At 26.6% G+C, this 27,785-nt stretch overlaps 4 protein-coding genes across 5 annotated transcripts; 2 read left to right on the top strand and 2 right to left on the bottom strand.

Moving 5' to 3' along the window:
- Window positions 1-7,959: 7,959 nt before the first annotated feature.
- Window positions 7,960-14,086, bottom strand: LOC129607858 (inner centromere protein A-like). The gene is made up of 9 exons (XM_055519081.1): window positions 13,945-14,086; window positions 13,290-13,776; window positions 11,650-13,145; window positions 10,515-11,572; window positions 8,836-10,445; window positions 8,610-8,745; window positions 8,347-8,489; window positions 8,181-8,271; window positions 7,960-8,122 (listed from the first exon to the last, which is right to left on the bottom strand). Exons 1-9 carry the CDS (start codon window positions 13,968-13,970, stop codon window positions 8,037-8,039), a joined length of 5,133 nt encoding a protein of 1,710 aa, XP_055375056.1. The 5' UTR covers window positions 13,971-14,086; the 3' UTR covers window positions 7,960-8,036.
- Window positions 14,087-15,894: 1,808 nt separating this feature from the next.
- LOC129608173 (mediator of RNA polymerase II transcription subunit 21) lies at window positions 15,895-16,533 on the top strand. The gene is made up of 2 exons (XM_055519525.1): window positions 15,895-16,028; window positions 16,082-16,533. The coding sequence occupies exons 1-2, from the start codon at window positions 15,987-15,989 to the stop codon at window positions 16,454-16,456; spliced, it is 417 nt and encodes a 138-aa protein (XP_055375500.1). The 5' UTR covers window positions 15,895-15,986; the 3' UTR covers window positions 16,457-16,533.
- Window positions 16,490-17,124, bottom strand: LOC129608174 (cytochrome b-c1 complex subunit 6, mitochondrial). The gene is made up of 3 exons (XM_055519526.1): window positions 16,988-17,124; window positions 16,779-16,922; window positions 16,490-16,721 (listed from the first exon to the last, which is right to left on the bottom strand). Exons 2-3 carry the CDS (start codon window positions 16,914-16,916, stop codon window positions 16,545-16,547), a joined length of 315 nt encoding a protein of 104 aa, XP_055375501.1. The 5' UTR covers window positions 16,917-16,922; window positions 16,988-17,124; the 3' UTR covers window positions 16,490-16,544.
- A 1,363-nt stretch (window positions 17,125-18,487) lies between these two features.
- LOC129608171 (histone-lysine N-methyltransferase SETD1) lies at window positions 18,488-26,471 on the top strand. 2 transcript variants are annotated; one of them, XM_055519522.1, is made up of 8 exons: window positions 18,488-18,754; window positions 18,957-19,223; window positions 19,288-19,537; window positions 19,590-20,640; window positions 20,696-22,813; window positions 22,895-24,806; window positions 24,868-25,483; window positions 25,997-26,471. In XM_055519522.1, exons 2-8 carry the CDS (start codon window positions 18,958-18,960, stop codon window positions 26,168-26,170), a joined length of 6,387 nt encoding a protein of 2,128 aa, XP_055375497.1. In that variant the 5' UTR covers window positions 18,488-18,754; window position 18,957; the 3' UTR covers window positions 26,171-26,471. The 2 variants fall into 2 exon arrangements, with proteins under 2 accessions (XP_055375497.1, XP_055375498.1); XM_055519523.1 differs by having other exon boundaries at window positions 20,711-22,813.
- The last annotated feature ends 1,314 nt before the right edge of the window (window positions 26,472-27,785 follow it).

Below are 27,785 nucleotides of genomic sequence, written 5' to 3' on the forward strand. Positions count from 1 at the left end.
ATATTAAAATTGGAGATTATGGCACAGAACTATTAACTACGTATACAAAGCAATCTGTATTAGAAGATTTTTTAAAAAAATAATTTTTTTTGTAATCTAAGAAAATTACATTATTAATTTGGAAGTAATGGAAGTAATATATATCATTAGAAAAATTTTAAACTTATTGTGGAGCAATTATATTAATTATCTAACAGCGAACAAAATTGTTATTTTAAACCCTCATTACAATTGGCTAAATTACTAAGCCAAATAATTTTTTAACTAGGTGGCACTCTAAAAGAAATCTCAAAATTTTACTCTGTTTGAAAAGCAATTAGAATTTTCCATTACAAGAAAATTTATTCCAAAACTCAATTGAAAATTTTTAGTTATAGTTGTTACAAAAATAGTACTATGTAGTAGCCCGGTAATTTGAAATAAAATACAAGATATTTAAAATAAATTACTTGATAAACATGAAAAATATTAAAATTATTAATATTTTTAAACTACAAGTATTATAAAAATTCATTACGAATTTAATATTTGATTGAATCCAATTAAAAATTAAAGAACTTCTGGCTCATTCTTTTACTTTACACAAAATTATTATAATTATTGTATTAAATAAAAAATATTTAGAATTAATGGAATATCAGCATTAACAAACAACATAATAAATATAATATTTTCATTTTATAATAACATTAAAACAAAATTTTTTTCAGTGTATAAAACGAGATTAGCTACCTATTAAACGATTTGGTATGTATAGTCTTTCATTGTTATTCCATAAAAAATTTCATTCTTATTGTTTTTTTAATATCAATTGAAAGCTTCATGATATTCTATAAAAAAAAAGAAAGAAAATTACAAAACTTGAGAAAATTCTCAACATTTCTTTTAATAGAGAAAAGTTCCCATAACAAAAGCAAAAAATTTCTTAAAAGACAATTTTTAAAGTATTTTCTGAAATTCTATCTTAAAATTTAGGAATGAACTTTATACATTTTATGTAGATGTTTTATCTTCATTATTGAAGGTTTCATATATATATATATGTATGTATATAAATATATTATATATGTGTATACACATGTGTAAGCAATTTTCTGTTTATATAATAGTTTCAGACAGTTAAAATAATTCCTTTGGTAGACATTCTTTTTAAAGAGATTTAAATTTTTTATTTTAAATAATAAAATCAAGCATATTTCTGTTAGGTGTATTAATACACTTGATTCTTAATTTGTTTAAAAAAGTTAATATAAACACATATGTATGTATGTGGATATACCTAATACTTATTTTCAAATGATACCGAAATTGCCTACATTCAATAAATTTAAAAAAGATCTTAAAAAATTTTTTATATTCAAACATTTTCTTTTAATTTCCGTTAAGACTAATGAAACTCATTTAACCAGAAACGGATGAATTAAAAACTTTTTAATTGTAAAGCAAAAACAAAACAAAAAATATAATATTTTATTTTATTGTAAAATTTTTCAGTAAAATACAGAAATAAAAACAAATTTTTATAAGAAAATCAAGGTTAAGACCAAGGCATATAAAATAAAATTACTTCCATTCAAGATTTTACTAGCATTTACTTTTTACGAATTTCAAATGAATTCAAAATAAAATTACTTTCTTAAACTTTTAATGTTATTATGATAGAAATTGAATACAAATTAATTTCAAAAATTATAAAAAAAATGGTAAATTTTAAATTTCAGATTTACGCATACTGCCTTCCGAACCTTGCTAAATGTTTTTTTTTTGATTAATTAAATTGCCAGGTGATTTCAATCCTATTGAAATTTTCAACAGTGCCTGAAATATTCTCGATAAATTAAAAAATATTCGATATACTTAAAGTATCACTACACTATTATAACAAACACTATTTCTTTAAGTCACTGGATTTGGATATGTGTTCTTAAATTTTTGTTTTTTGGAATTTTCAATGGGTTTTTTTCTTAATTTTTCAATTTTCGACAAATACTATTTATATCTAAATGAATCATATGAAATAATTTTTTAAAAATTATTAAACATATTAAAAATTAAGAATAACACCATAAAATAATGAATTGACTAAATTTCATAATGGTATAATAGCTATACGGAATTTTTAAACCAGCCACCAAGTACATACTTATATACTTATAATACATTGATATTTACATTATATTTATTGAATTAAATAAAAAAAAACAAGAAGATACAAATGAATTGATGATTTTCTTAGAGGATTTCTTACCTTTCATACAAGAATACAAAATTTCACATGTGTACATTCACAATACATACCAACCTACACACAATAAATAATAAGATTATATCAAATATATTTTACTCTGTCAAATAAGATGAAAATATCAATCAATTTTTACAATGAAATAAATTATGCTGAAAATGATTTTATAATAGGGAAAATAAATATTCTTTTTTTTAAGAATTGAAATGTAAAGCGTATATAATAATACCAAAGATAATTTGTGTATGTATATGTATACATATGTAAATAGAAGCAGTTGTTTCCAAATATTTTAGAATAAACGGGAGCTGTAATGAACCAGATTATGTTCAAAATCTAAAAGATCTAAATTTATATATGTAAATCAATTGTTTTTTGTTATTGTTTTTTCATACTCCTTAATACAATCTTACTGACTTAATAATTAAAAGTTAACTTTTTCAAATAATTTTATTCCAATATTAGCATCATTAGCATGCGCTCAATTGCGGCGTGGAGATCACGAGGTAGCGGTAGTAAAACTACACCAACTAGTATTCTATAATTTCATATGACTTTAAAAATTAAATATTGAATAATTATTTAAATAAAATTTTAAATAATTTCATTAAATTCATATAATCAATTTGTTTTAATAATTCAGTAATTCCTTGCATAAAGCCACATTGATATAGCAAAATTCGATATATGCGAGTAAGATTCTAACATTTTTAAAACCAGGTCCTCGATTTAAATCATTTAAACCACACTAAAAATCATTGGTTTTTATAAATAACCCAGAATTGAAGAGCTTTTTGTAAAAATTAAGTATGAATCTAACTTTAAATCATTTTGGATAATTTGTAAATTTGTGTCGCTTTAATCATATTTTTATATAAAAGAAAATTTCAGCTAAAACTATCATTTAGGTAAAGTTTTTTACATGTGCATACATATACTATGTACTTATATATATTTATATATATATGTATATATATTTAATATATATTATATAAATATATATATGTATAAATATATATATATATATATATATATATATATATATATATAGGTATATATATATATATATGCATTATATATATATGTATTTAATATATATATATGCATATATATATATATATATGTATATATACATATATATATAAAATATATATAATATATAAATATATATATTACATATATATATATATATATATATATATTAAATATATATTAAATATATATGTATATATTTAACAAAAATGTATGTAAGTAATTAACCATTTCTTAACGTGTTAAATTGTGCCTCAGGGAATCTAATTTAATATAATGACAAATACATTCAAACCTACACGATTAAATACATCTACTTAAACATATAAAAGCTTTCATAACTTAAAAATAAATGTTTTCATTTAAAATATTTTCTTTTAAGAAAAAAAAAAAATAATACACAAAAATTAGTCTTATATACATCCCTTATGTAAAATATAAAATAAAAATTTGCAAAAGTTATCGCTATTTTACCTTAGCAGTTTAATCCTATATAATAATTTTATACGCAAAGTACTTATACCTGCGTATATACCTACATACATACATGTATGTATTTTGCCATGTATATTGTATATAAACCATTGTAATAAAGTAAGTAAATAAAGAATCCATTTTTTTTTTCTGAATCAAATTACATTTTAAAATCACTTTAGAAAATAATTTAAATAAAATTTTTATTATAGGTATGAAGTAATTTAATTTCTTTTCTATTTAAACTGGGACTCTCTATTTTATATAGGTATAGTTACAATATTACTGCAAGCAGCAAATTAAAACAAGCAATAGATTTTAACTATGTATTAGTGTGATTTTATTAGAGTTCATTATAGATTAAAACAAAATCATCAATTAAAATTTTTAATTCAAAATTTAAAATATATATCAAAGTAAGTAACAAATAACTATATGTACATACATATATGGAAACCAGTAAGCAGGAACACAAAAATTATTCTTATTTAACTGAAATCAATAGAAATTTAACTTAATATTTTATTCAAATTACTATTGAAAAACCATCTTAGGGATAAAGTTAAATACCAGCCGGCAACAATTAGCATCTGACAGTCACCAGTCCGATAATCAAGAATTTATTATACTTTTGCATATCAAATTTCGTACATAACTTTTGTGCATGCAACCAATTGAAAACTGCTTTAGCAATAAATTATTTTTTGAATAATTTAAATTTTATATTTTGAAGTTAAATGTTATTTTTTCATTAAATTTTCAAAAATTTCCATTTTGTATTCCAAAAAAGCAATGACAAAAAAGGCTTTTTTGTTATTTCAATTCTTAGTTAGATTTGACATGCAGTATGTTTTTTATTGCAGCACTACAAACTTGTATTATTCGATTTTAAAGTATTGGTTTTGCAGCATTTTCTGAAACTCATGCTGCAAATAAAATCTTAAAAAAGCTTTAGCATATGACCAATTTAAAAAATTTCATTGCAAAAGTATTTTTTAACATTAAAATATCCGACATTGAAAATTTACTAGAGTATAAATTGTTCAAATTTTTAGGTTAATTTCAAAATTTTTTCTTGTTTTTTCATTTATGTCCTGAAATAATGGCGTTTTCAATAAATGTGAAATAAATTCGTGTCCCATTTCTTTTTAATTCTTTATTTGAAATTGATTAATTAGACGAACAGCTGATATTAATTCGCAGACTATACTTGAGCATCTGTAAATTAACAACTTGCAGCGCATCATGCAATATCGAAAAAGCACAAAATTTTAACAAAATGGCAGACAATATTGACATTATTAAACCACTTATTTTCTTTGTCCTGATGAAAGAACTATAAATGGCTCGACAACATTATTCCGGGCTCTATGGGAAAAGTGTATTCAAAGAAAAAAAGTAGCGGTTTGTGTTATAGTTCCTAGACGAAAAGTCCCGCCACGTTTTATTGCATTTTTACCAGCAGAAATGAAAAAATTTTTCAACGGTCATGATTGTTTTCGTATTGTTTACTTACCTTTTGAAAATGAATTTAAGTTATTGAATTTACAAGGTTATTCTCTTGTGGAGGCCCCTAATGATGGAGTTAACATTTATTTTTTTTTGCATTAATAGTTATACTATATATATATGCATGTAGACATCCTGTTGACAACATTAATAGTTATAATGCTTATATAAACTGTAATATCGATTAAGATGCAAAAGAATTCAAAAAGAATTTTACATTAACGATTACCATATTAGTTATTAAAATTAATTCTTTAACTTTAAATCATATTTTACGTTAAAGAAATTATTATTACCAGTTAAAGAATTTTTAAATTACTTATTGTAATATGCAACAACTAAAACCATAAATACTATCACAAAAAATATGTTTAAAATAATTTTATTAATAAATAAAATTATTTTATACATATTACTTTGAATTTATTATTTTTTAATTAAAATTTTAAAATTAACTCTTAAGACTAATTAAATTGCGATATTATTAGATTTTCGAATAACATACTTCTAAATTAATAATAGCACCTACATATAGGCAAATTATTAAAATTTATATTAAAAGTTCATTGTAAAATTTTACCTTTTATTATTAAGAATTTGAATCTAATATCAAATTTATTTTTATAAACTAATAAATTTGATCGAGTTCCTATAAATAAGAAAATGTACTAAAATGTATGCATAACACTTTGTATTTTCATATACATATACATATGTACACATTTTGTATATGTATAATATTATTCCTATACATATGTACATAAATACTTGATATATTTATTAATTTTTACGCATAGTCTGCTTCAATCGTTCGTTATCTTCCAAAAGAAAAAAAAAAGAAAGGATAAAAGTAAAGGAAAAAATAAATAATGTTAAAATTATAATGAAAATCCAAAAAAGAAATAAAAGAAAATTCTTTTTCCAAAAATTTATTTTTCCGGTTTTTTAATATTTTTTTGTTTTATTTTTGTATGTACACGTATTATCTTACTTATAAGAAAGGGCACGCGCGGGGATAAAAAAAAAAAAAGCCATTAAAATCGTACACGTGCCAAAAAATTTTTCGCAATGTTTTTTTCTTCCGTATTTTTATTTTTTATTTTTTATAGCAAAATTTGTAAATATAAGAACTACAAAAATATATTTGTATGCGTTTTTTTTTATTACAAAACAAATAATATTTACGATATACTTATATGTATGTATGTATATCATAAAATACATATTTATGTAAATATATAAGGAGACTAAATCTATGTGTGCATGTTTTTAAGCTAAAAGTCTATACTGTGTTTTACTACTTAATAAAAAAAATTCTCTTATTTAAGTAATCTCATATTCCTGTACGGTTTTCTCTTTCCTTAGTAATTCTGAATCCTTAGATATATATAACCCCCTTAGTATGTATGTACATGGCACAAAACATTGTATATATACTGTGTATATATGTACATAAATCTTTAGAGTTTCGAGATTATGTTTACAACTATGGATATACAACATTTTGGTATACAATAATCTTTATTGGTATAAAAGGATAGTAAAAATGTACGCGTATACAGTTTGAGAATATTAAAAAGAAAAGGACAAAAATGTGGCACGCACAGTAAAAACAAAACAAAAAAATATATAAAAAAAATTTTCTGTCTGTACATTGACCTTTTACGCGCGTTTTCTTGGTATGTTCTCTGTTGTATGTATGCATATGTATATTTCCATATAAATCTATAGATGAAAAAAAAAGGATATTTTTTTGTTTTTATTTTCTTCCATATTATTAGTTAGGAGCATATTTTATATAATATATAGGTATACAAATATACATTCAATGTACAGGTATTTTAATTTTGAAAACACAAAAATTTCCTTTACAATAATTTTAATTCAAGCATATTATGTATATAAAATATGTGCATGTGTGTACATATATTTACAATATTTGAATATTATATTCTGTAAATGTATGTATGTGTTGCGGTATTATGAAGGAAATCAAGGAAAATTCTTTTTAATGCTTTGACAATGTTAATGCGATAAGATGGTGTGGTGTAATATTGTAACATGTGAAATTGATTTTACATTTTTTTTTTTACATTCTAAAATGTAAAGAGGTGCCTACTTACATATATTCAAGTGTATACATAATATACTTTTATTTACAAGTATGTATGTATATTATTTACATACAATTTAGATTTTGTATTAATACAAAATTTACGATAAAAATTTCAAAAAGTAAAGATAAATTAAAGAAAGGGAATTCAAAAAAGCTTTCATAAAAAATATATATGTACATGTACATAATGTATGTATGTATGAATTTAGTTTCTTATTAATATAACTTTAAATTTGGTTAATCAAACCAATGATTTGGAAACTAAATATATTTAACATTTTAAATTTAAAACTCGAAGTTATGATAAATAAATACGAGTACTTATATTAAAAGCTCTAATGTTAAAAAATTAAACCGGTTTTTCTTCTAAATTATCAGTTTAAATTAAAATTTTTTCTCTTTAATTCAGTATCACCGATTTCAAATTTACAAATTAAAATAAATCTTCAATTAACTATTTAATTGAATAATAGTCTTTCAGATATTCTTTAATATACAAATATCTCAAAATTAAAGTAAAATACTTATAAGTTTTCCGAATATTTTAATTTTACAAAAAAAAAAATAAAATTATCAAATTTTATCCTATTATAATTTTATTTAAGAAAAATGTATTAACATCTGCAATTTTAAATCTAAAACAACTTATGAGTAAAAAATTTACTTATTTATATCTCCGTCCATAATTTTAATAAAAAATAAACAAGCCACGTCCTTTGAGTTATTATTTATACGATAACTGGAACCTAAAAGATTTTTCAAAAATTTCATTTTAATGAGCCTAAGAAAACACAATGAATTTACCTTTAGGAACGAAAATAAGACTTCCCGCTGTTGAATGATGAGATTCTCCTTCATTATAAAATTCTAATACTCCAAATAATAACAAAAAATGCTAAAACCCAAAACAAATAAAATAAAACATTTTCAATAATTTTCAAATGATTTAATGATATGTAAATAAATTTACCAAATTATAAGCTCTTGACTTAGCCTTAGGTTTTTTAGAACCAGGTGAAAATTTAATAAAGCCCATATTTCTTGACATAATCTCGTTATAAAATATATAACAGACTCCATCTTTTTCAGAAAACTGCGTTTGATTAATATCAACTAAAAATTGAAAGCAAAATAAAGTTTTTATTATAAGGTATTCATAATAAATTTAGAAAAATAGCATATTTTAAAAAACATTTTAATTAATTTAAAAAATATTTAACATGCAAAATTTACCCATTCTAAAAGTGTCTTCAGCAAAAAATCTTTCAAATCCAGGATTCTGTGAATTTTTATTGTTATTCAATTCCAAATTGTTTTGTTCATTATTAACAGAAACTAATCGTTTTATCCAATGAAAAAAATCTTCAGTCTGTAATTAAGTATTCAAATAAATAAAATAATACTTATAGAATATAATTCTTATCAAGAAATGATAAGATTACAATGCAAATACACTTACAGGGCCGTAGTTCGATGCCATATCAGACGGCTTACTTAAATTATCACTAACTGTTTTTGTTGAATAATTATCTGAATTTGAGCCAGTGTCACTCCTTTTTGAGCCTGTCTCACAATTGTGTACGTTAATATCAATTGATTTATCCGGCGTCACTTCTGAAATAATTTCTTTTTCACCTGACACTTCTTCATTTGATTTTATTTCATTTGGATTTTCTAGTTTTTTTTTGGATTTTGTTGATTTTCTTTTTTGTTCACGTACATTTTTTACCCTTGTCTTTGAAACTTTAGAACGTATGGTGGTTTCAAAATTAGTAAAGCTCTCTTTCAATGTATCAACAATTTTCAACATCTCTTCCTTAGATTGACTTTGACTATCCGTTTCAATCAAATCTGCGCCACTGGGTTGAATTCGATTTTTATTTCCATTTACTTCTTTAACTTTATTTGATTGCGCATTTTGTTTTTCAGAAAAATGAGTTAAATTCTGTAATTCCACCCCCCTTACATACTCAGGAGAAGCAGGATTTTCATCTGCACTTTCCAAATTGTTTTGGTTAATTTTTAAATTTTTCTGCACACTTTTAGATTTTTTAACACTCTTCGCTTGAATATTCTTCTTTTTTTTGCTTGCTTCAGATTTCTGAAAACTATTTTTATTCTCATCGACGTTAATTTCTTCATTTTTCCTCATTTTTGTTTTTTCAGACCGATTTTTTTGTGATTTTTTATCAGCTTTATAGATATCTTTTAAAATTTTATTATATTCGGTTAAGGACCGTACGTTTTCATATTTATTTGCCCAATAAGTATAAACTCTACGCGGAACTGCCTTTCGGCTTGATCTGCGGACCTCAGATGAAATCGTGTCATTTATGTTTAAGTTTACTACTTCTTTATACCTCTTAGGCAAACTTTGTAATAGTTTGTCAACTTCTTGCGTACCCTTTTCTTTTTTAGTTGATAGTTTTTTCGGGCTTGTTGACATTTCTATTTCATTTTCTAGATCATTATTTTCAATCGCTTTTTTGTTTGAATCCCTTTTATTCCATTTCGAACTTTGCTTAGATTTGGGAGCCGGTAAAAGTGGCTTTTTAAATACAAAATCCTCTTCTGAATTTTCTGACGATGAAACTATATTATTAAAAATAATTTTATTGCTATTAGACTCATTTTTCTTTTTAGCATATTTTTGTTTAACGTTATTAAAACTGGATTCCTTATCACAGTTCAAATTCTTGGGCTCGTTGTTCAGAGGTTCCATGTTCAAATCTTCGCTCTCTGACAACTCTTTGTCGTATAATTTTCGCCGACTAACATCTGTTGCTTGATTTAAAGATATATTGTGACTTGCTGTACTGAGGCTAGAAGTTAAATTTAAATAAGTAGTTTTAAGTGGATCCATGTTTTGTTTTGTTCTCTTATTTTTTGAAGTATTTTTTAATTTGCCTGATTTTGATGCATTTTCTTTTTTTTTAATCGATTTTTTCCAAAGTTTTTGGACAACTTCAGGCTGATCACAAATATAATTTGATTCTGCACTACTCTGATGCTCATCATCAATAAAATTTTTAGATCGATTTGAAGAGGTACAAACTACATCACCCGGATCTGAAATTTTTAAATATATGTGAAACTATAAAAATTTTTTAAAAACAAATTGTATGTAAATAAAATTACCGTTCTGTGTCCGTGGAAATGATTTTTGTGTAAAAGAAGTGTTTAATAAGGATAAATCCTTTTGCTTGTCTTCTAAATTATGTTTTAAATAATCAGAAACATAGTCAAAAGTATTCTGCATTGGCGGTATGTCAATAACTACTTCACGTGGTTTTTCACCTTCTCCTGTTTGAAACCTATTTTTGTGATTTATTTGACTGTATCCAGGTTGAGATTGAACTTCCGAAAATTCATTTTGATTTTGAAAATTTTGGGTGAGAGGAACCGATGAAGAACGCTTTCTGTATCCATTTTTTTCATTTGCAAGTTGAAATTTATAGCACCTTGATAACCTGTCACGATTTCTCTTATTACTACTTGCGAGTTCCTCAGCAAAACCATTTTCAGGACCCATTATTTCGAGAGTGAAATCATCTCCTTGTTGCAGCAAGAATGAAGGCGGGGCAGGAAAAGTTGAATTTTTTAAAATATGCTGTTCCGCATCAATGTCCAAAGTTGAATCAGTTCCATTTTGAAGCAAAAACGAAGGTGGGGCAGGAAAAGATAAATTTTTTAAACTTTGTTGATTTTCATCACGTAAAATTAAACAGTCAGAATAATGTGTTTTATATTTTTCTGTCGTATTGACTTCATTATTAATTGCTGATAGAGAACATTTTTCTGTCAGTTTAGAAGCCGATTTTTGTTTTTTATTTATATTTTTGCTTTTAGCTTCATTAATTATGTCTGTAAATGATTGATACCCAGAGGTTTCTGAAAAAATGTTTGCCAATAGTACAACAGGTTTTCTTTTGCCATTACGAAAATAATTTTCGTCAGACGAATTTCTTTTCACTGAAAGATATTTGTTTTGCTCTTTTATTTTAAAACTAGCTAACAGGGATGATTTTCGAGATTTCCTTTTCCTTAAGTCCACGGGTTGAACAGAAAAGTTATCGGGAATACAAATTTTGCTTTTGTTCTTTGACGATAAATCGTGGGTAGTACAATTTTTCGATATGGATAGTTCCTTGTTAAAAATCAGGCTATTTGTATCACCTTCAGTTGTAATACAATTCCTAAAAGAAAAATTAAATTACCATATTATATTTATTTTATATTTAAAAAAATCTTTATATCAAAGTAAAATAGGTACCGTTGATGAGTATTCGTTTTTCTTTTCCTTCCATCAATATTTTCTTTATTTATAATATATTCTTTATTTGTTTTTGTTTCTGATTCTTTTATGTTAGAGTGAAAATCGTCGTTATAATATTCATCATCACTGGTTAATATACCATCAATGTCATCAATTTTACTTTGACCCTTTTCACGAACTTGTTTTATACCCGAAGGAATATGCATTTTCTTTATATTGATTCGCAATTTTTTAGGTTTGTATGAATCAGAAAATTCAGGAGGTGGACGAGGTAAATTTTCTTCTTCATCTCTTACTGAATTCATATTAGATTTATTTGTTTCGTTGTTTCTATTGTTATGGTTATCAATCATAACGAAAACTGGAGACATCGGGATAGATTTTTGCAATTGTTCAATTATTAAATTCATACGTGATGTATTCGTATTATCAGCTTTATGTTTTTCAGAATTGTTATAGTTAGATGGATTTTTATCTGACAAATTTTCAACGGAAGATATTTTTGACAAATACAACTCTTTCGAATTATTAAATTTATGCTTTGGAGTTGGGCATTTTAAAGAAGCCAAAATACCATTACGTTTCATTTGCGGTATTCGCGACACTCGATTTATAGTACTTCTAGGAATTTCTTTTTGATTTAAATTGTGTTTTTCAGACATAACTTTATTTAATTCTTCTCCGCTTTGATTTCTGGTTGAAAACCCGTCAAATTCTATTGTTTTACCTAAAACAGTTTCTCTATTACAATTTGTTGATAAATTACAATTTTCCGAAAGGACCTCCCTTGATAATTCATTATTGTTAGAATTTTGAAGAACATTTGACTCAACAGTAAAAGTTCTTCGTTTTGAAGGTATTTTTGATTCGCTATCAACAATTTTTCCCATCCTTTTAGGTGAAATATCTGTATTTCCTTTTTTGTCCTGAACTTTCGGTGTGATACTATTGACACAATTAGTTTCTTGAAATTTATTTTGCATATCTGATATTTCTTGTTGGCATTTCATTAAAGCTTCAGCTAATTCATCAATTTTCCTTTGAGATTTAGACTGATTGGAAAAGCTTATTTCCATAGACTTTTCGGTATAACAGCTCTTACCGAAAGCAGAATTGCTTTTCGATTTTGAATTGTTTTTTATATTTTCTTCTTCATCTATAATTTCATTATTTCTTTCCTGTGTTTCCGGAATCACTATCGTAATTTCTTTATTACAATTCTGATCTAAATGATCATCAATCAATTGATCTTGTGTATTTGGAATTACAGTAAAATCTGCATTGAAAATTTTATCGTTACTTTTATTGTTTGCTTTTTCTCTGTTCCCTACTTTTTCCTTCAAGTTGAGATTTTCTTTATCTTTTTTTACTTTAACTTCAATACTAGCTGTTTCTGTGATTGGAGATAAGCCATCAAAATCTGAATTAATGGTGCAATCATTATTTTTTGGATCATTATGTTTGCAAATAGGAGTGCTGTTGCATTTTGGGTTCTATTAATAAAACGGAATTTTTTATTAGTATACATAACATTATACAAAATTTACTAAAATTATCTTCAATGTTTAAATATAAGAAAATAAAGACTTTATTTTTTAAATTTAATCCTTAAAATATGTTGAACTTAATTTACTTACAAATTGATTTTTTTGCGTAGCCGTTTTTTCAAACTCTTTAAGTAAGACACGTCTGCCCAAATTTTTACATTTTCTAAAACTACTGCGCAGTTGACGCTTTGAGGGAGATATAATTTTCTTTGACTTAATGTTCGATTCAACTTTTTGTGATGTTTCAGAACTTTCGGAATTACCAATAGTCCCATTAATTTTAATTTTTGGATCTTCATCATCGATTTTTGCTTGCGAAATATCCTGCGCTGCCTTCTTTTTTATGTTATTAACACTGTTATCCGATATATTATCGTCACAACTTACTACTTGAATATCGAAATTAGGTTTCTGCACTTCCTGAGAAAGTAGTTCTAATAAATTTTTTTGTTTATTGCTACAATTTTTTTTGTCTCGAATATATTTCCACAACTTTTCATTATCACTTAATGTGTCATCTCCAATCAATGTACTTTGCGAAGCAGAAAAGTTTAAACTTTGCGACTTTTCAGACACACTAGAAATATATTAATTATTTAATATGTACATATGTACTACAACAAAGCAAACTGATATGTAAATTAAGTATTTATTACAAAAATTATTCACATATGAATAAAATTAAGTAAATTGTTAAAGCGTCATTGATTTTATGAAAAAACGAAAAAGAATTTAAAAAACTTACTTAGACTTTGTCAGTTTTTCCCCCATTTCTTTTCAAAGGTACATAAATGTTACTAAAAAAAAAATACCACTTAAAATAAATATGAACAAAATTAAGCAAATTAGTACAATAAACAAAATTACTTTTTTTTGACAAAAAAAAAAAAAATAATAAAATTAAACACAAATAAATGACTGTTGGCGATTTTAATCAAAATTAAAAATTAAATGTTTAAAATAAATCCACCAGATGGAGTAAATTGTTAGCGTCACTTTGGCAATAGTCCTGCCGTGCTGAAAAAAATTTAGCGCCATGGACATATTAGCACGGTGCTAATATGATCCTTAATAAAACGTCTTTCGCAATAATAGTTGACATAAATCTCATGCGACTTGAAAAAAAGCTCAATGATAAGGGAAGAACGAAATATATGTTGACCAGCAAAGATTGTAGGCAAGTAGACGACAATTAATTTTTTGTGAGAATTTTAAATTCCGACTTCTTTCACATAGTTTCAATCCAATACATATGTAAATAAAGTTAAAGCTAATGCTAGGGTCGCGATTTAATTTATATTTTGAATTAGGTATAATAAATATTTCACTAACATAATTTTATTATGAATTGTATTTTATATTTTATTTTTAAATTTTATTTAGTTTTTTACAATCTATTAATTATTACAGTGGAATATGTATGTTAAAAGAAATGTTTATATGAAATAAAGAAAAAAAAAATAGTTATCAGACTTCGCTTTAAATGTTAACTTAGGTTTAGAAGCTTAAGTCTGATTCTAACGCCAAAAAGTGCTTACACATACGCCTTGGAAATAGTGCCTTACATGGAAATCTAAATATTGAAGTTCAAGTTTAAATAATTAATTTGATATTAGCTGATATTTATTTGATACTTTCTTAATAATTCTTCTTCATAATTAAATGAAGTATCGACTGTCGTGAAAGGGCGAAAAAATAAGAAATTAACTTTGCGTAGTAATGTCTGCTCGCTTAAAAAAAAACACATTTAGTTTATCCAATGAGTAAAAACAAAGCCGACAGAAGGCAGAAATAAGAATTAACGTCACCAAACTGTCAACAAAACTATGTAAAAAGCTGAAAATAGACTATTACATATGTACAGCTGAAAATAGAAATTTACAAAGTATGCTGAATAGCTTTGACTTCCTAAAATGTAAATATTTGTTTCGTTAGACAATTTCTCAAAATTTGAAGAAAAATATTCGAGGAGTGATATTTTAAATACACTCCTCGAATATCATTTTTTAAATAAAATTTTCGGTGTCAAAAACCAAAAAAAAGTGTAATAAATAAAAAAATTTACGTAAGTGAAAAAAGTTCTGTTTTGTTCACACTTTTATGTTAAAAAGTGTGGCCGTATTATATAAGGAACAAAATTGTTTGTTAAACTTCAATGAAATTTATAATATTTCTTCAATGATTTCTTTGCATTTTGAACGTTTCATTCTCTTTTTACTTTCATTTAAAATGATTTTGTTTGTGTAATCTGTAATATAATAAACTATATTACAACTAACTTTACTAAATTGCTATTTTAAATAATATTATGAAATCTTTGATACAATCTTTTTACCTTCTTATTTTAGTATAGACAATTATTTTTTTTTAAATAATACATATAATTAAAATTAAATATTTTAAATCGAAGTTTTTTTTTCAATTTCCCTTCACTTTTTTCCACCTATTTTAATATTTTTGAGAAGGTAATACGAAACACAACATTTTTACTTGTCAAAGACACTCTGACACTTTTTTTATGTTCGCTTCGTTTTTTTTGCTATAATTATGTAAAACATTAGTTTTATCATTCAATATATATTCTCGATGACGTCATATTCCATAAAATTGGCTGCTGGCATAAATTATCCACAGATTTGGTAAATTGTTAGACTATAATGTGTGAATACAATATGTTGACGTATTTATATTTACATATATGATTGATTATAAGAAAAGCAAGTTATTCGAATAAATTGTTTAAATTGTAAGATATATTTGATTTGGATTTGGAAATTTTTTTAAAATATGGCTGATCGATTAACTCAACTTCAGGACACTGTTAATCAAGTAAAAATTTTAAGTCAATTAAAATAGCATTTAATTTTAGTATTTAATTTTAGCAAGCTGAACATTTTTGCAATGCAATAGGAGTCTTACAACAAACGTCAGTTCCAAGTAAATTTCCAGGATTTGATAGAACAGGGTCACAAACGCCTCAGCAAACACAGCAAGAGGATTATGCACAACTATTTTCCCAGCTAATATCGCGTTGTGCTAAAGACATCGACACATTAATTGAATCACTTCCTAACGAAGAATGTTCAATAGAACTGCAAAACCAGGCTTTAAAGCGCTTAGAAACTGAAAATCAAATTGAGGCAGAGCGATTGGAGCAAATTGTGCAAAACGGTGAACTTTTGCTGGAAAAAATACAATCTGCTTTGGAAGATATAGCTCAAGCTCAACTAGATATGCAAATACATTTCAAAACTTGATTTTGTATTATGTAAACAAAATTAAAAATACAATTTAGTTAATTTCAACTATTTATTGACTCACAAAATTTAACAAATTATAGACGTTTTACTTAATTTTAGAAAATAAATTGTGGTGAGCCACACAATGATCTAATTCATGTATGTAATCGAAAAGTTCTTCAACGCAAGTTTCTGTGGTTTTAGAACGACTATTTACTCTATCGTTACATTCCTGATATTTGGCATACAATGCTTCAATTTTACCCTCAGCATTACATTTTTCCTAAAATTAAAAAATTTAGTGAAGTATTTTGAGGTTATGTGAATATTTAGTATGTACTCTTAGTGCAGTTTGAGGGTCAACCAATTCCTCTTCCTCGGCTTCCTGAGTTTTTACGGAATATATTGGAATAAAAGAAGAAAAAGTCTTGAACAAATCGGGAAGAAACGAAAACATTGATTCTTTAGTTGGGGCCATAATTATCTGTAAAATAAATAAAAAAATACAGGTAGAAAAAAGCATCCAAAAAATTTAATTAAATTAAATACCTTTTATAATTTTTATCAAATTTGAGATCTATTTTTTCAAAAAAAAAATAAAAGAAAATTGCCTGTGTGATATAACAACTAACAGAATTAGATAAAATTTCTTGAAGACGTAAATGTCATTACTGTCACCCTTAAATTTATGAATGGGAATATAAAGTAGATACATATGTTCAGTATGTCATGCTTCAAAATTATTTTTCGTTGTTCAATAATTCGAAAAGCTAATTTATGTTAATATCATTATATTATACAAACAGCATTACAAAATTGCATTCGAAACAACATGTTTATAAAGATCCACACATATGCAGATATTGTATTCATAATATACATACTTATATTTATTTTATAAACATAAACATATTATTGAAACCATTTACACATTATTAGAAAATTATATTACTACTAGGCCTAAATTATTGGAACTTTCTACTAAAATAATCCTTTCATAACCATAATTTTGCCACAAAATCCAGGAAGTACCTTAAAGCGATTATTTTAAAAAAAACTTTAAATTTACTGTCAAATTGTAAGATTGAATTCGATTGGAAAAGTATTAGATACTGTTTATATATATGGCAAAATTTATCATTAAATTTACGCTAAAGTCTGATGACTGTTTATATAAAAGATTGAAATTGTCTTAGAACTTTAGGTCAAAATTAAATAATTTGCTACGAAAATTATAACCAAAATAAAAATCAGCTGATCGCTGCTCAAAATTTTCACAAAAAGTAATGACAATTAGTCAGCATTTACATGTCACTGAAATATTTCAGCTTTTGATTGACGAAAAAATTGAAATTGGCTCTATTTTCGTCAATCATTTTTGACAGCAATAAGAGTTTATTGAATAAAATGGGCAGTGGCCTGGGCTTTTTTTTATTGCGATTAGTCATATGATAGTGGAGTGGCAGTTTTTAAAGTTTTTAAATTTAAAGCATCTATTGAAAGATTGACAATTATTGATTGCAATGTAAACGTAAATTTTCATCAAACTTCATCAATCTTAATCAAGAATGTCAATCTTGAAACACAGTCTTACAGTCAGATTAGTGAATTAGTGAAAATATAAATGAAAAAATTCAATAATTTTTGAATTACATACTTATATATTTTAAATTTCGAAAAAAAGCAGTAGAAAAAAGATTGTAAATCATTTTTCTGCTATTGATAAATGAAATATATCCATGTACTGTAAAATATTGTCATTACACCACCTGTAGCCATTGAAACTTAAACAAAAATCTTACAAATCTACATCAACAAAATTAAACTAAAAAAAATTTGTGCATCTTTGAATATATGTACATTCTATTAGTACATTACGCTTTCGAATTACAAAGCCGTACAAACGATGAACAGTGAACACACCAACTTGACAGTTTTGAAAGCTAAAATTCTACACAGTCAAGTCGGCTAAAAAAAATGAGAGAGAAATGCCAACTGCCAAGAAGACGAAACTATTATTAGTGAGAGAGCAGAGAAATTGACAAGAAATTGAACGACCAAGCCAAAGCACTTAAATTCGATAAAATTAAAAAAAAAATAGAAAATAATACTTTAAAATTTGTAATTTTGCATTTCAAAAAGATTTCAATAAGCTTTTAAGTTATTTGTGCGTAAAAATTTCATGTAATATTGCATTTCTGAATATTCATTTCATGCTAATTATGAATTTATAAAACTTCTATGGATGATATGGTGAAAACATAAAAATTTTCAAAATTGCTATTTTCTTTGGCATTAAGTTCAAAAACTTATCGGGTAAGTACTTCTTAAAATAATTTTAATGAGTAAATTAACAGTTTGATCTTGTATTTTCATTTTTTACTGAAAAATGAATGAAGTAAAACATTAAAGAAATAGTGGCCAACACTATCAGGAAATGTCAGATTGCCTCCAGAACGGAAAAATTTTTATTTTGGGGGTTATGTGCATAAAAAACTAAAATTTAATAATTTTACAGAATGAACGGATCAGTTATGGAAAGCAGAGGACCGTCTGCCGCAATACCTCCTGCATCAGCTGGTCATTCTCAAGCGCAACATAAACAGCCTCGCAATTTTAAAATGCTCTCGGACCCACATTTGAGTAAAGGGGCTCCAAAAGTATACAGGTTTGATGGTATTGTTCCAAATGACCCAACATATCCGCCAATTATTGCTCGTGATCCAAGAAATCAATTGGCAAGATATAAACAGCGAATAGAGCCTCTAACATTGTCTGTACCAAGGTTCGAAAAAATCAAATTAATTATTTTTTAATGTAAACAAATATTTATAAATTTTTTGTTTTAGGTTTAAAATTGATTCTAATTATATTGGGGAACCACCAGCAATAGAAATTACTATAACAAATATTAATGATAACATAGACAAACAATTTTTGTCTGGATTACTAGAAAAATGCGGAAGTTATGATGAAATGCAAATATTTTATCATCCCATGAATAATAAGCATTTGGGTTTGGCAAAGGTGGTGTTTGAAAACATAAAAGCAGCCAAGTTATGTATTGAAAAATATAATCAAAAATCAGTAATGGGAAAGGTAAATTTAAAGATAAATATAAAATTTAATTTTTAATTTGTTGTTCATTTAGGTTTTAAATGTTTTTCATGATCCATTTGGCGAATACTGTAAAAAATTATTTGAGAATTTTACGAGTAAAGAAAAACGTGTGCCTATTCCAATGGCACCTGTAAAACTTCCCACAAATTCTGCGCCTCAGGTGTCGATATCATCTCATTTATCTAACCAGCAAACAATGCAACCGCATCTTCCAATTAATTTTGAATATCAAACAGAATACTCACAAAATAATTATGAACATTCGGCATCATCCTCTAACTATAGTAACTATCATCACCGATCCTCTGAAGATCGTTACTCGAGTGCATCATATGTCCGGGACCGGTATTCTTCAAATGCAAATATTAACGAAGAACCGCATAATAGGTCTAGAGATAGAGAACGTGTTCATCACCGTGATAGAGACAGAGAAAAGGATAGAGATCGTGATAGATCAAACAGATCAGATAACAAATATGACAAAAAAGATAACAGACGTTACGAAAAAGATAGAAAACACCATCATTATCATCATAAAAGTGATCGGGATCGGGAAAGAAGACGTGATCGAAGTAGGAGTCGAAGTCGAAGTAGAGAAAAGGTGAAGGATCGATCAAAAGATCGGGATTATGAGCGAAGTGAAAGAGACAAACATCGTAGAAATACAAGGTACACAAGAAATGAGCGAGAATTTTCAGCTTCATCATCTTCAACAGCTGCTTTAGCAAATTCTGTACCTACTGCCCATCCTACATCTTCAATGCCGTCAAGTTCAAATCACAATTATCCGATGCATCAAATTCATAGTGGTTTTCACCACGTTCCATCAAACCCCATTCCTTCAATGCCCCAATCCCAATACGTATATCCTCCAAATGTTTATGCAAGTCAAACTTCGTCGGTTTATGGTCAACATATGCCGCAACCTCAACAATGGCCCGCTACAGGAAGTTCCTGGAACAATCATCACCATTTTCATAATTCTCATTCTTACCCGCCCCCTCAACCACATCACCAGTATCCTCAACAAAGTGCTCAACACAATTATCACGCGTATGGAAATCATCGTGTGGAACCACCTGGTAAATATAGCTCTATTATAATGATACATAAATATTATTTAATGAAATATTCAAGGTAATCCTCCTTCAGTACAACAGCCTCCTCCGCCTCCGAAAGCAAATTCAGATTCTGAAAATTGGGATTCTCCTACAAATTCACCCGAAAAAGCGCAAAAACCTATTTTTCCGTCAAAGAACGGTGGTATTTCAGGTAAAATCAAAGTAAAGAATGGAAATGAAACTCCAGACTGGGATGAAGAGAGTGATCACGAATCTTCAAGAGAAAATTCATTAAAAAGTAAACAAACAATTATTCAATCAACTCCATCTCCCAAGATTATTTCATCAATAAAAAGAGGAGACGAAACGCCTGACTGGGATGATGAAGTTGACGAAATTTGCGACTCAAATCGGAGGGATGAAAAAAGCGTTAAACCCCATAAAAATGATTACGTTAAAACGTCAAAAATGGACGAAACCACACCTGAATGGACAATAAAAGAAGAAAATAAAGCATCTCCTCTTTCAAATAAAAATATATCTTTAGCCGAAATTACATTCAAAACATGGGATTGTTCATCTAAGAAAGTAGAGAACGATAGTTCGGATTGGGATGAGGAAATTGATATTAAACCAAGGTTGGAAATAAAACAAGAAAACATAGAACAGCCAAATATAAAAAATGAAATCAAGGCAAATTTTTGCAAAGTGGAGCCGTCTAAAGATTCTACACCACTTTCATCTCCAAAAAATTTGGAACTGGAAGATGAACACTCGAACGTTGATTTAGATACTCGAATAGCTATGATGTTCAAAGAGAAATCATTTGGTACGGCTCCGCCATTTCTGCAATTAGATGATGATGAAGAAAATGAAGAGGGTGAAATAGATGATTCAAAAGCCAAATCAAAACGTAAAAAAGAAATCAAATGTATAGAAAAATCCTCGCAAGATGGAGCAAGTGATATATCGTCGACAGACGATGAAATTTTAGCGAAGGGCACCTCTAGTCCCTTGAATAAACCATGTAAAAAGGGTTTAAGGGAACGGGAAGATGATCACATGTCCTTATCTAGTCTTTCGTCACATGACGGAAAATTAGGAGGGATTCCTATACCACCACAACCTCCTGAAGAGCAACCTCCGTTACCACCGAACACTCCGCCACCGCTACCAACAGATTTGCCTCCAATGCCACCTACAGTACCGTTTAATCAACCACCACCACCAGGATATCAGGTTGATTCCCAGTCAACTTATTATTATCCACCATATAATGCTTATCAATCTGGAAATTATTTTCCAAATTCTGGTGCACAACATACAACTGGCTATATTCATCCATATTTCCCAAGTTTCCCTGGGAATGCGGCAATGTTATCTAGTGGAAACCCAAATCACTACATTGCAACTACTCATTCATCTGGTTACCCAAATAATTATTACGCAAATTCATCTCATTATCCTAGGTTTAGTAATTTAAATAATTATCAACGTCCACCTTTTGATTACAATTACTATCATTATAATGGAATGGCACAAAAACTTGATGGACAAATTAGTAACTCAGAGACACCTAAGCATAATCCTCATGAAAAATCTATAGCAAAAATTGTTGAACGGGTAACCAATGAATTAAAGCAAATCCTTAAACGTGATTTTAATAAAAAAATGATTGAAAATACGGCTTTTAAAAAATATGAAAGTTGGTGGGATGAGCAGGAACGTAATAAAAACAAAACTGTTAATTCCGTTTCAATTGGCGGTCCAGATAATTTATTAAACAGCATGAAAGTTGACAGTGGACCTGATATTAATCAATTAATCAATAGCAGTCGTGATAACATTGATTTTAGCAACTATACGAATTTAGGTCTTAGAGCATCCATTCCAAAATTACCATCTTTTAGACGAATTAGAAAGCAACCAAGTCCAACTCCAAAGAAACGTAGAAAATCATCTTCAGCTTCAATATCTAGTGCGGTTACACAAGGCCCAAGCATTGATGTGGACACAAAATTAAGAGAGGAAGAAGAGTGTAGGAGACGATCTAGCGATCAAGAGGATATGGTTGAAACGTCTGATTCCGAAAAAGAAAATGATGACAGTGGTGATAATAAAACTAAACTTGATTTCAAGGATGATAACAATTTAAATACTATTGATAGAGAAAATATTGAACGCAAACGTAAGGGTAAGATCTTTAATTTTTAGTTATAAATTCAAAAAATTTAATTTTATAATTTTGAAATTTTAACTTAAATTTTTTTTGCAGGAAGCCTTTCCAGTTTCTTTACTACGTCGAGTGAAGATGAGGATACAAGTGATGATGAGGATGAAGATGAAGAATCGTCAGTATCTGACGATTCAGATGAGAGTTCTTTATCTGAAGCTGATCCTGAGATAAAACAGTTTACTAATTCAACTATACAAAATCGTAGAACTAAAGAGCTCGTGTCAGACAAAATTTATTCTGACTCAGAAGATGATTATGAAATAATTAAAGAATTTTCATCTATAAAATCTACACCAAATTTAAAAAATAAAACAAAGGCGAAAATATACTCTGATACAGATTCGGATCATGATATATCTAATTCAAATAAAGCTAGTCGCAGTAAACAAAATAACCAATCTAATGAATTTGCTAACCGTAAACTATTACGATCTCCAGAATTTGATGAAATCAGTAAAGATAGTATATTAAGTAATGTTTCGCAGGAACCTCCACCAACGCCTGGAAAAGATGAAGGAAAAATTTCAGTCAAATTGGAAGAAAGTAATGTCAAAGAAAGTAAAGCGGAAACAGCTGATGAAAAAATGAACTCTACGAAATCTGTAAAGAAATCAATTTTCGAATATGATCGTATTTATAGTGATTCTGAAGAAGAAAGAGAATATCAAGAGAAAAGAAGACGCAATACCGAGTACATGGAACAAATTGAAAGAGAATTCCTAGAAGAACAAGAAAGAAAACGCAAAGAAATAGAAGAACAACAGGCAAATGCTGCAGCGGAAGAAGCAAAATCTGAGGCTTTAGCTAAAGAAAGAGAACAGTTACTACTCAAATTGAAAGCGCGATATTCTAAAAATGAAAATGTAGATGAAGAATCAAATAAAGAGAAGGAAATTTTGAGTTCAAAAGAAGAAAGTCCCATACAAGATGCGGAGAAAATTGTCGAAAATGTTGTGGAAAATAATAAAGAAGTCGCAAGTAAGAACTTTAAAGAAACAATTTCTTCAACACCTCCCAGCGAAAAATTGTCGCCAGTTCATACTACTCCAGTTCCTCTTACTATATTAAAAAGTAATCAATCTAGCCTTGACATTCCACTTACTCCAGATATATCTAAAATTCCTCCAACTCCTGGCGGAAATCTTATATTTTCGACTCCTTCCTCAACAAGTTCTACAAATTCATCGGAAAATTTACCATTCACTTCTGAAAATACAAAGGATAGATCAGAATCATCTAGCAAAATGGTTACTTCAGTTCCCGTGGATAATTTGACAAATGTTCCAGTGGTGTCTATTAAGTCTGAACAAGAATTTTCATTAATCGAAGATCCTCGATTATCGCCAGCATCTTCGGATGGTGGTTCAAGTCAAGCTAGTCAAGTGGCAATTGAACATTGCTATTCATTACCTCCATCAGCTTCGGACAATAAAGATTCCTCTGCACAAAATAGTGAAGTGTCAGGTAGAAAATTATCAGCCGATATTTTAGCTCACGATCATGGTTATACTTCATCCCCTGTACCTGTTATGGTTAAGGATGAACAAGTATTTAATTCTTCCGAATTAATGAAAGATACAGCGTTTGTTGACGCACAGCAACATCTACAAGTAAATGAATCAACACCCAGTACGCAAAATGTGGTTCCTATTAGGGCCGGACCTGGACGACCACGTAAAGATCCAACCAAACCTATGATACCAAATCAAGCAAATAAGAAAAAAGATGAAACGAAAAAAGCGAAAAAGAAACGAGAGCTTGAAATGTTACTGGAAGCTGAAATTAAAAGCAGAGAAATTACATCTTTTATTCCACAAGAAATGTTTAAACCTCGTGATATGAATGAAGAAATGATGGCGTTATATGAGTTCTTAACGAAAGGCATTGACGGTGAAGATATTGAATATTTAAAAAAGAGTTACGAATGCTTATTACAAGATGATGCTAACAGGTACTACTCTCTTATATTTAAATTGAATAAAATTTAAAGAAATTTTTTTTTTTCTTTGTAGTTTTTGGTTGAACGCCACCCATTGGGTTGACCACTGTATTACTGATAGGACATATCTGCCTCCGCCAAGTAAGAAACGAAAAAAGGAAGAAGAAACATATAAGCATATAACAGGATGTGCAAGAACTGAAGGATATTATAAATTAGATATAAAAGAAAAATCTAAACATAAATACCATCATGCTAAAAGTCATGCAATAGGAGATGGAAATCTCAATTCTGAGCATGAACAGCAAATAAGTAAGGTCGTAACAAAAATGCAGGGTCTTTCTAGAGAAGCACGCTCTAATCAAAGAAGATTACTTACAGCTTTTGGCTCAATTGGTGAATCAGAATTACTGAAATTTAACCAATTGAAATTCCGGAAAAAGCAATTAAAATTTGCAAAGTCAGCTATCCATGATTGGGGTCTTTTTGCAATGGAACCAATAGCAGCTGACGAAATGGTTATAGAATATGTTGGTCAAATGATTCGTCCAGTTGTAGCGGATTTAAGAGAACAAAAGTATGAAGCTATCGGAATTGGTAGTTCTTATTTATTTAGAATAGATATGGAAACAATTATAGACGCAACCAAATGTGGTAATTTAGCTCGATTTATAAACCACAGTTGTAATGTAAGTATATTTATTTAACCCGGATTAATATTTCTAAATTATAGCACAAAAAAAAAATGTTTTAAATACCATAAATATTTTAAACCTTTATAATTCATATTCCTTACGATATTTGAAAATAACCTGGTAAAGAATCAAAAAAAATTCTCTTTTTAACTGACCTGAGATAAAAAAAAACTGACCTATTTACACTTATTAAATATATTCTTTAATTAATAAGTTGATCAATAATTAAAACTATATTTTATCATAATGTAATATGTATATTTAAAATCATACTATATTCGCGATCATGATTTTTATTTTACGCTATTTAAACAATAAATGATTATATGATTTGCAATATTGGCAATACTTTTTATTTTACAGTTTTTATAATATGTTTGTAAAACGTACAATCCCATATAAATTTAACAAATTCTATTAAATATAAATCGATATTTAAGATAAACATAAATATTATAAAACAATTAGTTAAGCATTATTTTATTTAATTTTGTTTTTCATTTTTAGCCAAATTGTTATGCAAAAGTAATTACAATAGAGTCAGAAAAGAAAATTGTTATATATTCTAAACAACCAATTAGTGTAAATGAGGAAATTACATACGATTACAAATTCCCATTGGAAGATGAGAAAATACCTTGCTTATGTGGTGCCCAAGGCTGCCGTGGAACTCTCAATTAAGATAATGATATAAAAAAATAGTTTAACGTCTTTTTTTTTCTTACTTTCGATTTAAAGCAAAAAAATATATGTTTTTAGAACTTTTAATTTAGTTAATATTTATTGTTATATAAAAAAGAAAATTTTTAATTAATTTTTATCAAATAATAAGTAAAATATAAAAAAAAAAATGCATGTAAAAAAAAAGTACATTATTATAGAATAGTGAAGCTAAGAAAAAAAAAAAATAAAACAAAATAAAGAAAAATTTAACAAAATATTTGGAAAAAAAAATTTTATATTTAGGTTTACATACATAATAATAATAATAAATATATACCGTTGCGTAAATATTATATAATATGAAAACAAGTTAAGAAAATATATGTATATATAAATATAGTACGTATTATTAAAATTGGGGATTAATAATTGTTATGTACATTATGTAACAAATAATACAATATTATAATTAATACATATTATACATAGTAATATAAAATAATAAAACATAAAAAAACAATATTTGTACATAAAAATTAATATTTCCCAAATATTTTATGGTATTAGCAATAAGTACTTTTATAATAAGTTGTCTTTAAAATAAAAACAAAAAATAACAAAAAAAAAAAAAAAAACAAAAATTTACATTATTTTCTAAATGTTATTAAAGATTATTTTAGGAATAATAGTTATATTTACATGTAATAAAATAAATATGGCTACATCAACAAAAAAAAAAAAATAATAAAAGAATTATTCTCATATTTTTTTTTAAATTTTATTAATTTAAGTATTGTTCTTTTAGATTCCTTTATTATAGGCATTATGTGTTTATTTTTTTATCTGCTGTTTTATCACATCATTCAGATTATCGGGCATATGCTAAATGTTGTTTGTTAAACATCATAAATATGAATTTTTTTTGAAAAAAGAAAAGCTCTAATTTTTTTTTCTGTATTTCTTTGAAATTAAAAAAATATTTTCTTCTCTAATTTTATGGATAAAATATTTTACGCTAATTGTTAAAACATTTTGTTTAACATTTTTATTTGAGCTCATATTTAAAAGCGTTTGGATTTTGATTTGAAAGAATTCTCAATTTATATTTGAAAAAATTTTTACTTGAATAGCTAACTACTTGTATTTAGTAATTCAATATTAAAATGTGTTAGATTTTAATAATACGTTTAATAAAATCGTTCAAAAAAAATTTAAATGCCTTTTAAACTTAGCATTTGGAAATTATATACATAAATAAATCTTTTTGGTTAAAATTTTAAAAGAAGTTTGTCATTTTTTTTTTCAATTTATAAAATAAAGATTTATTATTATAAATTCGTATGTAATATCATAACTAATTTTTATTAAAATTAAAAGTAGAAATATGATATTTTAGAATCTAAAATTTGAACAAATAAATAAATGCATAATTAAATATAAAATTCTATAAAAACAGAAATATAATTATAATATTTTTTTAGTTAGGTTCAAATTTTTTGGTTTACTTAGATAATTCATTGAGTTGTAAAAAATTTTAAGTTTTATTATAATTTTTAATAATATAAAAGAAATTAAAAACTAGATTTTAAAATAAAATATTACAATGTTTGTTTGAAATTTAATACATGATATG

The sequence above is a fragment of the Condylostylus longicornis genome, unplaced genomic scaffold (genome assembly GCF_029603195.1).
Source record: "Condylostylus longicornis isolate FDR11 unplaced genomic scaffold, ASM2960319v2 ptg000030l, whole genome shotgun sequence".
In the NCBI taxonomy this organism is placed as follows: Eukaryota; Metazoa; Arthropoda; class Insecta; order Diptera; family Dolichopodidae; genus Condylostylus; species Condylostylus longicornis.